The sequence below is a fragment of the Pelodiscus sinensis genome, chromosome 5 (genome assembly GCF_049634645.1).
Source record: "Pelodiscus sinensis isolate JC-2024 chromosome 5, ASM4963464v1, whole genome shotgun sequence".
Lineage (NCBI taxonomy): Eukaryota > Metazoa > Chordata > Testudines > Trionychidae > Pelodiscus > Pelodiscus sinensis.
Window position 1 is genome coordinate 7,701,609 of NC_134715.1, and position 18,660 is coordinate 7,720,268.

The 18,660-nt window shown below is 44.4% G+C and overlaps 1 protein-coding gene across 20 annotated transcripts in view; it reads right to left on the reverse strand.

Annotated features, from left to right (window-relative positions):
* Positions 1-18,660, reverse strand: part of RUFY3 (RUN and FYVE domain containing 3) — a 77,182-nt gene that overhangs the window by 25,172 nt on the left and 33,350 nt on the right. For all 20 annotated transcript variants that reach the window (XR_012903962.1, XR_012903964.1, XR_012903963.1 and 17 more), the window contains 5 exons: positions 13,581-13,754; positions 6,750-6,867; positions 2,170-2,271; positions 1,000-1,123; positions 13-74 (listed from right to left, as the gene is read on the reverse strand). Coding sequence is in view for 16 of the 20 variants with exons in the window: in XM_075929421.1 (XP_075785536.1) it covers positions 13-74; positions 1,000-1,123; positions 2,170-2,271; positions 6,750-6,867; positions 13,581-13,754 (580 nt within the window). In the remaining 4 variants the exon portion in view is untranslated. The remainder of the gene's footprint in view (positions 1-12; positions 75-999; positions 1,124-2,169; positions 2,272-6,749; positions 6,868-13,580; positions 13,755-18,660) is intronic.

Consider the following 18,660-nt stretch of genomic DNA (forward strand, 5'->3'; position numbering starts at 1 on the left):
CTTTGTACTTACCCTTCATTGCCCTTACTGCTATTCCCATCCTTCAAGTACATTGAAAAATCAATAACTCCAACCTACAAAGGAAGATTTTCGTATTTTACATATGGCTCTTTAACTCTTCCTAAATATTACTCTTTTTACCTACACAATTTCAGTGTCATGGGTGTGTTTATAAGATCAATGCATTTATTAGGATTAATCCATTATACCAACCATCTACCTAGAACTGATAAAAACAAGGATTAGGTCAAGTAAAAGGTCATCTTGCAACCCTTTGAAATGCACGTGGAGTACTGGAAGGAGGGAAGGACAGCAGATATTGATGAATACACTCCTATACAGGCATGCATGTCAACTTACTTCCCTTTTGTTAACTGCTATGAACAATTGCCTAACACACACTTCTGAAAAAGCTAGTACCTTTGACCCCCTGCTCAGAACAACATTCCCCTTCTTTTCAGTTCTCACTTCCACCTCCTTTGCCTTGTAATAAGTTTTACTCTGCTGTTTGTGGCCGGTGCACAATGAGCAGCAGCAGCCGCCAAAAGCAACAGAAAGGATGGTCTCTCAGGCTCCTCATTAAAAAAACAACAAAGGAACAAAGGAAACAGAGGCAATGGCACTCTGCCAGTATGAGACAGATCAGTGCTGCACAGTAAGTAGTGGAAAATTTTTTGGCAGCACAACCATGTAAAAAAAGATGTTATATCCAAATGACTAAACCAAGTACAAAATGATTCACCTTCAGTGGCGAATATTAAAGTAGGGAAAAGGTAGAATAAATGAGAGCAAATAAAACATGAAGAAAAGTTCTGCAAAACCCATTTCACCGTTTGTAGCCAATATAATCCCAGAAGTAAAAACTTACAGTTTCCCTTCATTTAAAGTATTTGATATAATCTAAAAGTATACAATAAAAAACAGCATAATTTCAGTGAGTGCAATTCATCCCAGAATACTGAAGAACTAGGTATTATTACTATTATTAATATACAATACCTGTGAATCCAAGTCTTCTCCTTTCATGCAGAAGTTTGCATCTATGACATTCAATCCTACTAGGAGGCCAGCAATTATGTGACCTTCTTCTTCCATTATGAGAGCATTAGGTTCATAAAATTCACTGCCGGAAGCACCAAAAGAGAGTAAAAAGCGTTACATCACTAAAAGCTTTAAAAACAAGCTGCAGTTTGAAGAGACAGCGGTAAATTGTCATAAGCCCTGTAACGTCCCTCCATGTTTTATGAAAATTGGCTTTTATATCTATCTAGCTAAATCAATATGTATAACTTGAAGATGCTTTATGTAAAACTGGTCATGGAACTTGAAAATTGATGTGTTACAATCTACTAAATCTGGTTATCCTATTTTTGTGCATATATAATTTGTGTATGTTAAGTTAGAAATATGAAGTATGAATCTGGTTTTAATTCTGAATGTGCTAATGAGGGCTATAAGGGATATGTTAGGAAAATAATGGAATAATGGCTCAGTACTCCAGCCAATGGCTTGTGAATAGTCTTATTTGTCCTATAAACTCAAACTGTGGTTGGTACCAGAAAGACGTGTGACTGTGCCACCTAGATCTGAAGTTCATCTTAAATCTGATCCTCTCTCCATGGAAAAGTGAGATTGAACAAAGGGTTCCCACCTTCGGTGGGTGGGTGGATGGGTGGAGGAGAGGTAGAGGGGCGGGAGGGAAGGGAAGTCTATTGAAGGAATGGAAAGCAATCAGTCTGTCTGCAGCTGACCTTTGAAACTGCCTTGCCCATCTTAAGAGAATACACATAAAGGAATCTGGCAATAAAGAACTCTGGACCTACACATTGGACAGCACTACCTCCCCTCTGTACTGGGCCATTACTCTAATTACGTATGTTACAGCACCTTTTTATAATAAATGAAAGGTGTGGCTCTTTTGCATGCTGATAATTGTGTGCAGATAATGGCTTTTGCATTGCAAAACAGAAAAAAACCCATCACTCAAAACAAGCCCTTCATTTCACCAATGCCACCTTCCCAAAACAGAAGTGCAAGTATAGCATTTATTTCAGTGTTGCAGAGTAACGAAAATGCCTTATAAAATATCCTTTGAGTGCAATGAACCTACATCCCCCAATAACAGTGGATGAAACGAAGCTCTCAGATTCAAGAGAAAGAATTGCTCACCTGAGAAGATCCTTTCTATTAATCAAAGCCTTCATATATTCTGAAAGTTTCTTCTGCATTAAGGCCAAGCGAAGCCAAGCTCTTCCTCTACCTGCAGGTGTCCTACCAAAGCCCAGAAACCAAACCAAGAAATTACTCACATATATTCACACAAACTCTTAGTACCTTACTCTGCAATCTACACCTCAACGCTGCAGTTTTCAGCAATTTCTGTAGGTAGAATTTTGGGTATGCAACCGCAAGTGCCCACATTACAGATATAAGGGTGTATCTACACTGAAGACTTAACTCAAAATAAGCTACGCAAACTGAGCTACATCAATTGAGTCAAAATAGCTTATTTCAACTTTTGGCGCTGTCTACACAGCGGTTATTTTGAGAAAGCGCGCTCTTCTCCCGACTTCCCTTACTGCTCGTACAAGGAGGGTTACAGGAGTCAAAGTAAGACGTCCTCCAGCTTGACAGGATTTTGACACTATTTTGAAATAACTGCCTGCAGTGTAGCCACGGACTATGTTATTTCGGAATAGTGCAGCAGTGTAGACGTACCCTAAGAGAGTACTCGACTACTCTACTTGCATTCCCCCCACCGCCACGAGGGCCCAGGACAAGCCAGCTGCTCCGGGGGCGGCTCAGCCGTAGCACTGCTCTCTACCCATCCCACGAGTCACGCTGGCCCCACTCCCCCAGGAGCCCTGCTCACAACCAGCAGGCAGGGAAGGGGCCGGAGCTGCCTGAGGCTGGGCCAGAGCCAAGGACTGAAGTCCAGGTGGGCAAAGTGTAGGAGCCAGGCAACCCCAGGCTGGGCTCGGGGAGATGCAAGCTAGCCGCACTGACTGGGCTGACACCACTCCGCAGGGTCTCCTGTGGCGAGCCGGGCTGATGCCACAGCTGGCACTGTGTGGAGCTCTGGGCTGGACACAGCAGGGGGCAGTGCCTTGGGGGCCAGGCTGCACCCTGCAGTCACCTGGGAGAAGGCTCTGGTGTGGCTGGGCTCTCTGCTCAGCTGGAGCAAGTCCAGGCTCGATGCTGAGTGCTGCGCACTGGTGGCAACAGCCTACTGGGCTTGGGGACAGGGGCCAGAGCCCACTCATTGCCAGGGCTTTGTCCTGGGCAGGCAGGCGCTGTGTGGTTCGGCCAGGTACACTGCAGCCCAAAGGGACAGTGCTCAGGTTGCAGCCCGGCCTCCACTGTCCGCCCGCCCTGGCCCTGTAATTCCCAGCCGGGCTCTGCCAGCCCCTGCCTGACTCAGGCAGTGCCAGGGTGCTGCTGCCCGGTCTGTTGGGCAGCCAGAGGGAGTTGCCCCCATGAAATGGCTTTGGCAGTTCACTCCATTGGGGCTAGAGGTGCAAATAGGCAGGTCAAGCGCCCCTCACCGACCCAGCGCTGCCTTCCCAGAGCCTGGCCCGCCTGCCCAGGAATGCCTCAGCCCTTGGGCTTCCTCTTCCAGCTCTGGGATGTGCATGGCGGGCAGCACTTGCTGTGGTCCATCCTGCCCCCTCTCCCCCAGGCCCCAGATGGGAAGGTGGGGGTGGCTGTGGTGGTTAAATGAGATGCGCTGGGAAGCTGCGTCCCCAGTGAAACCCACCCGTGAGCTGTGGCAGTCCAGGAGCTACCCCCGCTGCTGCTCTGCACTTTAAACGTAGTAAGAGCTGAGCTGCCTGTAGTAAGCCCGGATCTTACTACATTTAAGCTGCAGAGACGCAGCAGGAGTAGCTCCAGAAGCTTCCAAACCTATCGACTAATCGTGTAGTCGATAGAAACGCTACACAATTATCTGATTGCTCGTTACTTAACATCCCTAGCCCACATGCAGTGTTTATCCAGGCAATCATTTGACTTTTTCTTCTATTTCCCATCTTCCCTTTTTTCTCCTCTTGGCTGCTGTTTCTGCAAAGAGCTAGCAATACTTACCTATACAAAGATTATTAGAAATATGCAGAGAAATCGTGGGGCATGGTTTTAGAAATGGATCAAATGCAACTGTCATTGTAAGCAAGTTAATAAAGCAATTCGGCCACACTCATTATGGACTTTAACACAATTTGGGTGTCCAAATCTCTCTCACGTAGCCTATCCTCAGCCTGAAAAAGAGCTAAGTAGCAGAGTTGCAGTACTAATTAAAAACAATTCTCTTAATGCAGGGTTATGTTCTGAAAGTAACAAACAAGAATGTTTCATGGTTCTCTTTCACACATTCTTTCTTCCCCCATTTTAGCTGGCAGATGGAGCATACACAGTTTTAGAAATATAGAAACTGATAGGCTGGATCAGGACAGTGTCTCAGTGACCAACATGTCAAAAGAAGATTTAACTCCCTCATATCAACAGTAGCATGATTAAAGAGAAATTACCTTTCAGATTCCAGCACCTAATCAACTGGCTTGTATCTGTGGAGGACTTTGGTTTTTTCCATCTAAGCTTATAAAGTGTTGTTTTTAATGCTACAAAGGTCCAGAGCTCTGTAACATTTCATGGCAATGAATGCCATCAGTTTACATATGGACAAAGATTGAGATTTTTTGGTTAATTGGTTTTAATTTTGTCACCTTTTAATTTGGTCTGTCCCCCTGTTCTTTTATAAAAGAAAAGGATAAATAAAAGCTCCGTCTGGAGTCTAGACCGTATCTGCACATGCACCCCCATCCTACTGCTGTACTATGCAGGCAGACTCTGCACAGAGGTCCAGGGAAATCAGAGGACAAGACCTGACTAAGACATGCTGAGGCCCTGAGCTATGTCAGATTAAGGGCCCCATAGCATTACCAAACATGTATTATTTTAACAGAAAGAACAATGGAAATAGAAATAATAAAGTTTCATATTTGCATATATACCAGTACATAGGCGAGGATGCAAATAAAAACTTTTTTTTTTTTTATTTAGAGGCCCCTCATAATCTGAGGCTCTAAATTGTAGCTTACTTGTCTGGTGCCTAAATCATGAGGCTCTATCCACTTAGAACAACTCTCAGGGTAAGAGGCTCAGCTATGAACACAGGAGACACTCTCCTGATACGATTTGTTATTCCACGTACCTCTGTCATATCCCCTATTCATCTCCACTCCTAATCAAGCAGTCTTAATCCTTAGTTCCTCCTCATGGTGAAGTTTCCTATGTCTCTGTTCATTTTTGTTGCACTTCTCTAGATATCTTGTTTCTGCTACATTCTTTTTGAAATGGGGAAGCAAAACTGAACGCAGTACCTAAGGTGGCTATTTAATATAGAAGTACTATATTTCCAGAATTACTCCGTCTCCCTAATGCAATCTAACATCTTGTTGTCCTTTTTGGTCACTACCAAGTCTTCCTTTTATTTAATTTTCCACCACTAACACCTTTATTTGTTTTGGTTAGAAGCTGTGGATAAAGCCCTGATAATTGTTTTCACTTTCATCTCTTACTTACAATGAAAGCTTGCAGTACTGAGTCAACAATGTAATGCTGTTGAAAAAAAAAATTGCAGAGGCATATCATGCAGGGTGGCCAACAAGGAGGGACAAAAAGGATAATTGCTCAGGGCCATGAGATTTAAAAGCTGCGCACCACCACTATGGCTACTGGAACTTTAAATGACCTAGGAGCCCCGTACAGCACGGCACGGAGGGTTGGTTAGGGGAGGCTAGCCCCAGGCCAGCCCCTTCCACCAGAGGTGCTGCCCCTTCCAGAAGGAAGCTGAACTTTCCCCACCTTCGACATTGCTCAGGACGTGGCCAAATCGGTCACCAGCCCTTTACTTGTCACTGGTCAAGGCACAGTCCTCCCACTGAGGCCAATTTTGGTCACCAATGTATAGAATTTGTGCAGAATTTGGAAAGGACAAAGAGGAAGGGAAAAAGATGAGCAACGGGATGGAAAGCCAGCAACACGAGCAAAGGCTGAAAGAACTGGGTATGTTTAGTTTGGAATAGAGGCGATTAAGGAGGGAACTATTTGAACTTTTTCACATATTTGAAAGACTTCAATAAAAAAAAAAATTAGAGAAAAGTTGTTCTCTCTTGCCAAAGAAGCCAGGACATGAAACAGTGGGTTCAGATTACAGGTTTAGATTAAATTTCAGGAGAAACATCTTATGGTAAGAACAGTAGGACAAAGGAACAAACTACTTAGTGAAGCCATGGAAGCACCTTCTCTGGAGGTTTCCAAAAGGAGATTAGAAAGCCCTCTGTCTTGGATGGTTTCGACTCAAGTAATCCTGCGTCTTGGCAGAGAGCTAGACTAGATGACCCTTGTGGTCCCTTCTAATCCTAGAATTCTAAGATTCTACCTGGAAAGCAATAGGTCAGAGACAGGTCTACAGTGCAATGAAACACCCATGGCGGCCGGTGTCAGCTGACTCAGGCTCGCAGGACTCAGGCTGTATGGCTATAAAGTTGCAACATTGATTTTCAAGCTCTGGCAGGAGCCCTTGCCCTGAAACCCTTCCCACTCGTGGAGGTCCCAGAGCCCAGGCCTCTTCCTGAACTACACCGCAATTTTATCGCACTGCAGCTGGAGCCCTGCAAGTCCAAGTCAGCTGACATAGGCCAGCCATGAATATTTTACAGAAGCAGCATAGACATACCCAGGATTTCACTTACTTAAGCCCCGGCAGATCTTTAACACTTGCTGTGATCTCTCCAGCTTCAGGAACAAGCTTCTCTACCAGCTCCAGAGGTCCCCAAAACGACTTATTTTGTCCAAGAAAAGTCTTCTTGGCTATAACAAGAAGATATAAATAGATTTTTAGTTTCTCTTGCATCAGTACAATTTTAAAAACATTCCCAAATGTATTCAAAGTGGAACTAAAAGCAGATGTGAGACTGGCCCTGGGTGTCTGGCCCGGTAAATAAAACAGATCTAGCTCTCCTATGCCCGTACAGAGGCTGCATTTGACAAATTAAGAGGGCAATGCAACAACTGGGGGCTGTAAGACCAGGGAAAGCCCTGATCAAAGTAATTCAGGAGACTGGAGAAGGTCTCTGAGAAAAGCCACAGAGAGCACAAAGCTGCCCGCAGCCAAGGATGTAAAACCCTGTTTAATCAGTTAACCAGTTAAACGTTACCTTTCGCTGGTTAACTGCTTAACTGGGATCCGATGGGCATGGAGCCCGGTCAGGCTGTAGCAGCCCCCACCCACTCACAGCGCAGGCAGGGATATGCTCCAGCTCAGCCAAGCCTGCTGAGTTGTGGGTTGCTTCATCCAGGCAAGGCAGAGCTTGCCACAGTGGGGTGGATGCCATGGCCAGTCCCACTGCGCCACTGGCAGAGGGTGGTTCCAGCCTGGCCAAACTGCTGGTTAACTAGTTATCAGTAATCACCACCCAATATGGGGAATGCTTACCAGTTTACTGGTTACAGCCCTACCTGCAGGCCCTCCTTGGAAAGGAGGAGGAGAAATTGGCTAAGAGACAGTATGGCTAAGTAGTAGTTCTGCAGAAAAGGACCTGGGGATTACAGTGGATGAGAAGCTGGACATGAGTCAATAGTGTGCCCTAGTAGCCAAGAAGGCGAATAGAATATTAGGGCGCATTAGGAGGAGCATTGCCAGTAGATCCAGAGAAGTGATTATTCCCCTTTATTCGGTTTTGGTGAGGTCACATCTGGAGTATTGTGTCCAGTTCTGGGCACCCCAATACAAAAAAGATGTGAATTCACTGGAGAGCATCCAGCGGAGGGCAACAAAAATGATGAGGGAGCTGGAGCACATGACCTATGAGGAGAGGCTGAGGGATTTGGGCTTATTTAGTCTGCAGAAGAGAAGAGTGAGGGGGGATTGGATAGCAGCCTTCAACTTCCTGAAGGGAAGTTCCAAAGAGAGTGGAGAGAGGCCGCTCTCAGTGGCGACAGGTGGCAGAACAAGGAGCAATGGTCTCAAGTTACAGTGGGGGAGGTCTAGGTTGGATATTAGGAAAAACTATTTCCCTAGGAGGGTGGTGAAGCCTTGGAATGGGTTACCTAGGGAGGGGGTGGAATCTCCATCCCTAGAGGTTTGACAAAGCCCTAGCTGGGATGATTGAGTTGGGGTTGGACTCAATGACCTCCCGAGGTTTCTGCCAGTCCTGGGATTCTATGATTCCAAGGCTGAAGGTGGGAGAGCAGCAAAAGAGATGTCTTGAGCCAGCACTGGAAGAGGCTGAAGCAGAGGGAGCAGCAAAGGGAACTGTCTGCTATCTCTAAACCAGTTGGGGTGATAGCAGGGTTGCACATCAGTTGCAATGGCTCTGCAGCATCTCCAGTGCCAAATACCTGGATCCAGAGGAACCATGATGGGGCCTGGGGAGTAAGAGATGCTCTCCTTGTAAGGATGCTCCCAGCACAGATGCTGTGGGGGTTCCCACTGGGAAGACAGGTTGCACACCAGTTGGAAGGGCTTTGGGAAGAATGCTGGAGCTGGATACTAAATGAACCATTTGGACTGTGCTGGGAAAATTTGGACTGTGGTTGTGGGACCTTTGTTATGATTTATGTATATGGAACTTTTCTAATAATGAGTTCCACAATGGGTCTATTTATACTTAGGAGGACGCTGGACCTAAGTTCCCTGCAAGCTGCGTGCCTGCACAGTCGCATAGCTGTTTGCAGAGCTCCACCCAGAAGCTCAAAGCTCCCATGCAGGCAGGGAGCTCAGCTGACCAGCAGGGGGCATAGCGCTGTCTCGCTGATCAAGCAGATAAACAGCTGCTTAAAATGGAGCAGCTCCCAGAGCAGGAAAAGGGAGATAAGGAGAAAATAAGTTGCAGGGGTGAGGAGGGAGGGAGGAAGTAAGTAAGTAATTAATTGGCTGATGAAAAGTCAAAAAGGAGGGGAGTTTGGAGAATCCCTTCTATGTAAGGAGACAGAGGCAGAAATTCAGTGCTCAAGCCTCCTGGGAAGGGGGAGGTAAGAGGCTAACTGCATGGGCTATGTGGGGGAAGAGGGTAGGTGGGTGAAGGCATCTGTGCAGTGAGGTGGAGGCAGAGGGCAGCTTGTTTGGGATGCAGCAATTCACTTGCTGCAATCCTCTCTGTCTGGGTTGGGCGAGGGGGAGGGGAGAAAGCAGGTTACATGAGAAGTGTGTGCACGCATGTACCTGGAGGACATTTGCATGATTACATTTCAAACAAAATTTACATAGATGTTAATGGCTTAAGATAAAAAAGAATAAAATTCTTTCAACAGAATTTTTTGGAGTATAGCAGATATCTAAAACTCTGATCTTAATGATTTTTTTTAAATCCTGTGTTACTAAATCATACAGGGTATATTGTATTGCATTAAGGCCAGATCTTTGCTATGTGGTAGAGTTCTGGCTCTAATGAGTCAGAAGTAGCAAGTACTAGCTTGAACTGTTAGAAAAGCTGATACATATACTCCAAGGGTAGCGGTTTTTTTTTTTAATCTGATTTCATATTAAAATTGTAACCATTGCTCCTTGTTAAATATCCCTTGTTTGGATATATTTTTCCACACATATGGACTACTTAAAATATATGTGTGTGTGTGTGTGTGTGTGTGTGTGTGTGTGTGTGTGTGTGTGTGTGTGTGTATATTGGTGGTGCACATCCACACGTTTGTCCACCCGCCTCCCCCAATATTGGTAGTGCACACAAGAAATCTCAACCCACCCAAGGGCAGAAAATGTTAAAGGGAATACTGCTCTAGACAGGGAAGGGAAGAACTGCGACAAGTACAGAACTTGAAAAAGTTCTGTTTCCAGAATTACCACCAACAATACTCTCCTGCAATTTATATATAACTTCCTGTAAACAGTTGTGTTCAGGTATAGATTCAGAAACTGCAAATTACACACTGGACAAGGAGCAAGTACGGCTGACTATTTTTTCTGTTTTCAAGCATAAGAGATACTGATATCCCATATGTATAAGGACACTGCACTTGCTCAGGGCTTGAAACAGACACACACTAGCCAAAGACGGATCTAGCTACCAGGCTAGAATTTCTACCAGGATGATGTCAGGGGACTTTCTTCAGGGTGTCAGGTCGGGTGTCATCTGTCAGATCAGCATCTTGCTAGTTACAGCTCCATCCTCTCTAGCCACAAGATGAGAGAAGGCTTGTCTCTTTACATGACTGTGCAGCCACCAATGTTCCTTCAAGAGCATAAGATCTTCACCCTTCCCATAGCCTCTCCCCAAAGCCTGCCTCCACTCTTGCTCATAGCTTTCTCAGGCAGCAGCAACATGCAATTAATTTGGTTGACAATTTCACAACAATTCCTGACATTATGAACAGCAGCAGTGAAAATTATTCAAAATTAGTTAGTGCCAAAGATATAGAAAGCACTTGAAGCAAGGGAGCCATCTTTCCCTCTGAGTTAGGTAGCCAAGTTAGGTAGTTATGCTCTGAATAACATTCTGGTAACTTCTGGACAGTTATTACAACTATAACTACCATAAACTAATTTGTTTTGTTTCTAACTTGAAAGCAGAAGTTAATGGCTTAGACATTCACACTCATGACTGAAATTTTTTCACTCGCTGTTGATTAGAGAAGATAATTTTTCTAAACTTACACTGAAGCACCACTTTGAAATGCTGATGTTACTCCACTGTCGCAAATAAGCAAAACTAATACCACAAGCAAACTGCCTCTACAGCCTGCATAAAAATTACTAATTTAGTAAGTATCACTGAAAGCTACTAAAATAGCATTGCAGGAGGTACTTATAGAAGCCATAGGGAATTTACACAACCTCTCATTGATTTTTCAAAGCAACGGCAGTTTTTGTTTCAAGAAAGCAGTATTTTACAAAGGCAGTAAAAATCAGTGAAGACTAACGTGTCAACTTTTGATTTATGTTATAATCTGTATATGTAAATACACACTGCTGGCCCATTCTGAAAAGTGCACTTCAGATTTAAGCCATGGGATAAGAGGGTAGGTCCTTTCTTGGATTGTGAACTGGTTAAAAGACAGGAAACAAAGGGTAGGAATAAATGGTAAATTTTCAGATTGGAGGGAGTAACTAGTGGTGTCCCCCAACGGTCAGTCCTGGGACCAATCCTTTTCAACTTATTCATAAATGATCTGGAGAAAGGGGTAAGCAGTGAGGTAGTAAAGTTTGCAGATGATACCAAACTGTTTAGGATAGTCAAGACAGAAGCAGACTGTGAGGGACTCCAAGAAGATCTCACCAAACTCAGTGATTGGGCAGCAAAATGGCAAATGAAATTTAATGTGGATAAGTGTAAAGTAATGCACATTGGGAAAAATAACCCCAACTATACGTACAGTATGATGGGGGCTAATTTGGCTATGACAAATCAGGAAAGGGATCTTGGAGTTATCCTGGACAGTTCTCTGAAAACTTTCACACAGTGTGCAGCAGCGGTCAAAAAGGCAAATAGGATGCTAGGAATTATTAGGAAAGGGATAGAAAATAAGACAGAAAATCTTACTGCCCCTGTATAAAACTATGGTACGCCCACATCTTGAATACTGTGTACAGATGTGGTCTCCTCACCTCAAAAAAGATATTTTGGTCTTGGAAAGGGTTCAGAAAAGGGCAACTAAAATGATTAGGGGTTTGGAACGGGTCCCATATGAGGAGAGGTTAAAGCGACTGGGACTTTTCAGTTTAGAAAAGAGGAGATTGAGGGGGGATATGATAGAGGTCTATAAAATCATGAGTGGTATGGAGAGGGCCGATAAAGAAAAGTTATTAGTTCCATAAATAGAAGAACTAGAGGACACCAAATGAAATTAATGGGGAGCAGGTTTAAAACTAATAAAAGAAAGTTCTTCTTCACACAGCGTGTAGTCAACCTGTGGAACTCCTTGCCAGAGGAGGCTGTGAAGGCTAGGACTATAATAGAGTTTAAGGAGAAGCTAGATAATTTCATGGATGTTAGGTCCATAAAAGGCTATTAGCCAGGGGATAAAATGGTGTCCTTGGCCTCTGTTTGTCAGAGGCTGGAGAGAGATGGCAGGAGACAAATCGCTTGATCATTGTCTTTGGTCCACCCTCTCTGGGGCACCTGGTGCTGGCCACTGTCGGTAGACAGGATACTGGGCTAGAAGGACCTTTGGTCTGACCCAGTACGGCCGTTCTTATGTTCTTATGTAAATATAACAAAATGAATGATAAAAACTCATAATGCTACCGTAAGCAAGAGGAACAACATTACAGTTTTAATGCATGAAGAGGAACAGAAAGCTAGGAATTAAGTTTGCTGAGCAAGTAATTTCCCCACCAAGCATCCAGCCACAGTTCCTAGCCAACAGTATTCAATCTACAGTTGACAAAAACGATTTAAAAATTACAGCAATAATCTGTGAAAGTTAACCCTGCACACTTCTAACAGATGGTTATGTCCATGAGCAGATTTTTCTCGATTCATGTCCCAGGTCAACCAAAATCAAAATGAACTTTGTTCATTGTTCCAAGATTATATTTAAAATCAGGCCAGAGAGGCTGGGCATCCCAGTGTAATGGTCTTTTCTGTGGGACTCCCTGCATGAAAGGGAAGTAAAAAATCTCTCTCTGGTTCAGAGGGGCAAAAAGATATACAGTAGGTTGAATCTCCGAGGTCTGGCACCCTCAGGAGCTAGTTTTGCCAGACTAGGGGAGGTCAACTGTAGCCTCCCACTGCCACCAGCCCCCTCTCTGGCCCCACAGCCTCCCACCGCCACGATGCCCATCAGCCCCAGTACCACTACATGTGGGACTCCCATTGCCCTGCCATGCATTGGGTTCCCAAGCATTAGCACTAGATCTTCACCCAGACTCTCCGGTCCTCCAACATCCATGGTCCTGCCAGACCACAGAATTTCAACCTGTAGCATAAAGCCACCTCATCTCCCTTGTGACTGAGTAGATACCATATAGGACAGAGCAACAGTGCATTTTATTTTATTTCGTGTACTATAAGCAGGGCTCGACAAATAATACAATCTACTCGCCCGTAGCGAGTAGATTGTAACACGGAAGAGCCGTGTTCGGGCGATCTGCACATGCGCAGAACGATCTACACATGTGCAGATCGCCGGACAGCGCGGTTGGCAAACGGGGCTCGCCGCGGTTTGATGAGCCCTGACTATAAGGAATGCATCAACATGCCAAAACTCTACAACACGTGACATTCTGAAGTCACTTTCTTTCACGCTTATAACTTTGTATGACCCCAGTCCTTATACTTCTTAAGGAACAGGTTTTATTATTAAAATAAGTATCTGAAGGGAATGATTAATTTATCACATAGGATGCAATGTGCAATTCCAGCAGGATGATACTGTTATTTACCTATAAAACTGGTACAGTTATTTTAATGACATCGCTTAAGAAAAATGCAATGGTATATTTTGTCTTATTTAGTCTAATTTGGTACAGATGTGTTAGATTTAAAAAACACCACACTTGTCCTTGGCATTCACATCCCCTATACACAACCCCAGAGAAGCCAGGTAAGCATCTTCTGTAACACTCTTACCTTTCAAGCCATGTTTAAGGCAGTGTTCCATCACTACAAAGAACTGCTGAAGAGGTGCATAGTCAGAGTCCAGTGTTCTGCCCAGGTTAAGCGCCGATTCAATCAATCCCTTTATGCTCAGTTTGGCCATATTCATCAGATTCATACGCTCATTAGCCATGAGATAATTAGGATCTGTAAGAAACCAAGAGACAGAATTTGGTAACCAGAGTTAGCTGAAGTGCATCATCCATTTCCAGTCTTCAAAACAAAAGAATTTAAGGACTACATTTTTCAAGCAGCAGCGGCTCAATTTAACCTGAGGCACATGGTTCAGGCCTTTGCTTTTCGTAAGGAAAATTTTCTATAACAGAACCTATCAAAAGCTTTTTTAAAGGTGGAAAACTATATATTACAGACAGGAAGATAACCAGGTGCACACAGATACTGCCCTGATATTTAATTAGTTAAACAAATCTTAACAGGAACAATGTTGGAAGGCATTCATTAATAGCTTCGTTAATGTCTTATATAGCATTACTGAATGTCATAAAAATGTCACTTGCTCTGAAGACTCATAATCTGGCAGGAGGTTGTACTTTTGTTGCATCCAGAGAAAAATGAATAAAAGATGGGCAGACAATTAAATGCCCAAGGAAGGTTGTCATTTGCTTTTCTCTTACAGACAAAGAACTCTAAACTCAACTCAGAAACTTTAAGTGAAACACACACATACAGGAGAATGAGTCTTTAAAAAACAAACAAAATATTATATATACACAAAACAGGAACAACAAGGCCCTCAGTGCGGTACTATGCTGATCTCTAGTTTGAGCCCACAGTGAATAACTGAAAGCACCACAGAGCTGACACTTTAAAATTTTGCTGTGAGCACTGCTGATATTTGTAAACATAATCCCCTTCAGGATTTATCCACCATCCTACATTTTCTCTCACACCTCCAACTCTGATGTAGTTCATTCAACTGCAACACACCCAAAGGTGAGCTGCTTCCCACTCAAATTGTTTCCATTACACCACTATTACTAACACGCATCTTTCTTGTGCCCACCGACTAGTCCAACTGCAGATAATCTCCAGGGCCTTCTTTCCTTTGTCACTGCACTCAGGCCTTTTCTTCTATCTAAGACAGTTCTGGAACAATCTTCCAAGAGGAGCAGTGGACCAAAAAACCAAACTGGCTTCAAGACAGAGTTTGATAAGTTTAAGGTGGAGATGGTGTAATGGGACTGCCTACAATGCCATTGGTGACTGCCAGTAGCAAAAATTCCCAACCTTGTGGGTATTGGTCACTAGAAGGGCCACAGAGAATTCTCCCTCAGGTATATGCCTGGTAGGTCTTACCTACATGTTCAATGTCTAATGAACTGCCATATTTGAGGTTTTAAAAGCATCTTCCCCATGGTCAGACTGGCAGAGATTCGGGGGGAGGGGAGAAGAGGAGGAGGAGTTGCCTTCATCTGCAGCATGCGTCATGGGTTATTTGCCCAGTTCTCTGTCCTAGGTCACAACTGCCTCCTTCACCCAAGCTCCCTCCAAGACTCCAGTCTCCCTCCTGCACCCCAATCCCTTACCCCAAGCTCCCTTCTGCACCCAGCCTCCATCCCAGACCCCACACCTCCTCCATTAATACCGTGGAAGAGTGTGGCCCTCAACCACTTTCTAAAAATTATTGCCCACCCCCTTCAAAAATTATTGCTCACCCCTGATTTAGAAGCTCAAGAAGAACAGGATGCATGCATGGTCCTAATGGCCACTACTATTAAAGCCTGGATTCACACTTTCACACTTTCAGCTGTCTTCACACTGAGGGTATGTCTACACTACAAAGTTAATTCGAACTAACAGACTAGCGGAGCACTTAATTCGACCTAGGTAAACCTCATTCTACGAGGACTAATGCCTAGTTCGAATTAAGTAGTTCGAATTAAGGGCTGTGTAGCCACTTAATTCGAACTAGTGGGAGGATAGGCCTCCCCAGCTTGCCCTGGTGGCCACTCTGGGAACCACCAGACAAACTCTTTTGCCCCCCTGCCGGCCCCGAAGGCCTTAAAGGGGCACAGTCTGGCTACGGTGCCCATGCCAGGTGCAAGCCCGCCAGCACCCAGCCAGCAGACCCTGCACCTGGCACAGCACGAACCAGCCACCTGCTGCCACCCAGCCCTCTGCCTCTTCCTGGGACCAGGCTGGCGGCTCCCAGGAGCCTGCCCGGGGCCGCAAGAGGCAGGTGCCCGCCTGGTCTAGCGCGGAGATCGTGGACCTCATCCACGACCTCCGCACTAGGCACAGGAAAGTGGCCGTCTAGGGCAGGATAGCTGCCAGCCTGGCCACCCAGGAGCAGGTTTGCATGAAAATCAAGGTGGTCCAGTGAGACCCCCGACCCTGAGCTTAGAATGGCCGTACTGGGTCAGACCAAAGGTCCATCTAGCCCAGTAGCCTGTCTGCCGACAGCGGCCAACACCAGCTACCCCGGAGGGGATGGACCGAAGACAATGACCAAGCCATTTGTCTCCTGCCATCCCTCTCCAGCCTTCCACAAACAGAGGCCAGGGACACCATTTCTATCCCCTGGCTAATACCACTCCATGGACCCAGCCTCCATGAATTTATCTAACTTCTCTTTAAACTCTGTTATAGTTCTAGCCTTCACAGCCTCCTGCAGCAAGGAGTTCTACAGGCTGACTATTTGCTTTGTGAAGAACTTTCTGTTATTAGTTTGAAGCCTGCTACCCATTCCTTTCCTTTGGTGTCCTCTAGTCCTTCTATTATGGGAACTAATGAAGAACTTTTCTTTATGCACCCTCTCCACACCGCTCATGCTTTTATAGACCTCTATCATATTCCCCCCTCAATCTCCTCTTTTCTAAGCTGAGAAGTCCCAGTCTCTTTAGCCTCTCTTCATATGGGACCTGTTCCAAACCCCTGATCATTTTAGTTGCCCTCCCCTCTCCCACCCTCTCTCTTCCCCTCTCCCACCTCCTTTTCCCAGTCTCCCTGAGTTTTGTTCAATAAAGAGAGTTTCTATTTTTGAACACACGTGTCCTTTATTTTGTACATCAGGAAGGGGGGCTAGGGAGGGGTAAGTGGAAGGAGGTGAGGGAGGAATGGGGTACGAGCCCCCGATGGGGAGGACTGGGGTGGCTCTGCGGGCTCCTCGGGGTGGAAGCTCTCCTGCAGCCCCCCGATTGACCTCCCCCCGGATGTCAGCCTGCGGCAAGTACAGCCGGGCTGATGGCCGAGTGCTGTGATGTGCCGAGTGTGGGCATTCAGGGCACTCCAAGCTAGGACTGCTTTGCTGTCCCTCTTCGAGTTAGACAAGCAAGCGGGGAACCCCTGAGAACTGTCTGTCCGGGATGGGGGTCGGGTCCCTTTAAGCACAGCCCTCGGCTAGCCTGAGACAGCAGCTCCACACTCTAAGTCCTAATCTGATGCCTTGCCGGCACTGCTTCCGGCCATCCTTAACCTCGGTTCAGGGTCCACTCAATGTGGACATGCTAGTTCGAATGAGCAAAACGCTAATTCGAACTAGTTTTTAGGTCTAGATGCACTATTTCGAATTAGCTTAGTTTGAATTAACTAATTCGAATTAAATTAGTTCGAATTAGTGCTGTAGTGTAGATATACCCTTAGATACTAATATTTATGCAGATTTCCACACAGCTAATTAAATTTCAACTGTCTATAACCTATCTGGAGGATAAAACAGAACTAATATCAAAGACCAACTGGCTGAGAAGCTGGCTGATAAAGGTAGCACAATAAACTGACACCAAATTCATGACAATTCAAGGAAGGCAATATTTAAGATTACCACCAGGGGAGAGCAGAACTAGAGAGGAACAGATCTGGTCTCATAACTGAAGAGTTGTTGTCAATGCAGCAAGAAAATAACCCCTAAATCTGAATGGCCAAACAACTACTGCTAAAGATCCAGCACTGAATATGAAGCATACTCCTCTGTTCTGCAAAGTGTTATGTAATCTCCATGAAGTGGTTTGGCAGCTCAGGACACCGTGAATGTAATAAGTCTGGCAGCTAGACAACAGAAGGAACAGGTGTTTTCAAAGAGCAGATCATGTTTATTTTTATTAGGAATTTGAGAATGAAATGCAGAAAGAACTTACTCGATAAGAAATGGGAAAAAAGCTTTGCTTTTCCTAGTTAAATTGTGCATGCACAATAAAAAAATCCTCTTTTCTAAAACTCAAATTTCAGAAAATCTACTATGCACAAAAAAATTGAGAAAAAAATATTCAAGTTGAACCAGTCCATGTTTATTTTCAAGAAAGAAATAATGGTTAACTTTCACTATTTAAGAAACCCTAAAGTTTAGGGTTCCATTGCTGACAAAATTTCCTAGGAACTTTGTTATTTTGCTTTCTGAATGGTAGGAAAGGCATAAAAGGAGGTACTGGTAGGCCTCTGAACAATCTCATGATAATACCCATTCAAGGTTTATTTCATACTCTGTGAAAGACATTTAAAGAAGTAACTGATTGTTGTAATAGGTGCTTTTAGTTTTTAGTCTCCAGAGTAAAAGTCGAATTCAGCTACATGAGTCAGTTTTTCCTTCTTGGTCTCTGCCCAAGCAGTTGGACTGAAAATAAATAACCCCTCTTCCTTTCAGTGTTCTGTTATTGCACTAAGTGTAATATCTCCTAAGTATACTGTGGCTTTGTTCCTGGAACAAAGAAGGACTAAAAACGGGAACTGGCAACAAACAGAATCCATTTGTAAATATATTTTAGATAACTTCCAAGTAACAATTTAAGAATTCAACTGTCAGATGGCAAGGCTTCAATAAAAAAAGAGTTACTTTAGGGAATGAAGTTTACAGATTGCCTTTAGAAAACTATCATTTTTTACTATATATTTAAGAGATTTTGTCTGCCTGCCGTGTGTTAGTCTATCTACTCAAGAACTCCAACACAGTAAGAGCTAAAACCATCAGATTCGGTATACAGCTTCCATTTATCATAACTTAAAACAATGTAAGGGATTGCTTGTGCCAGGAAAATGGGAAGTGCCTGGAATGGGATTGCTGCTCATAAAACCAAACAGAAAAGAGACAATCACCAGG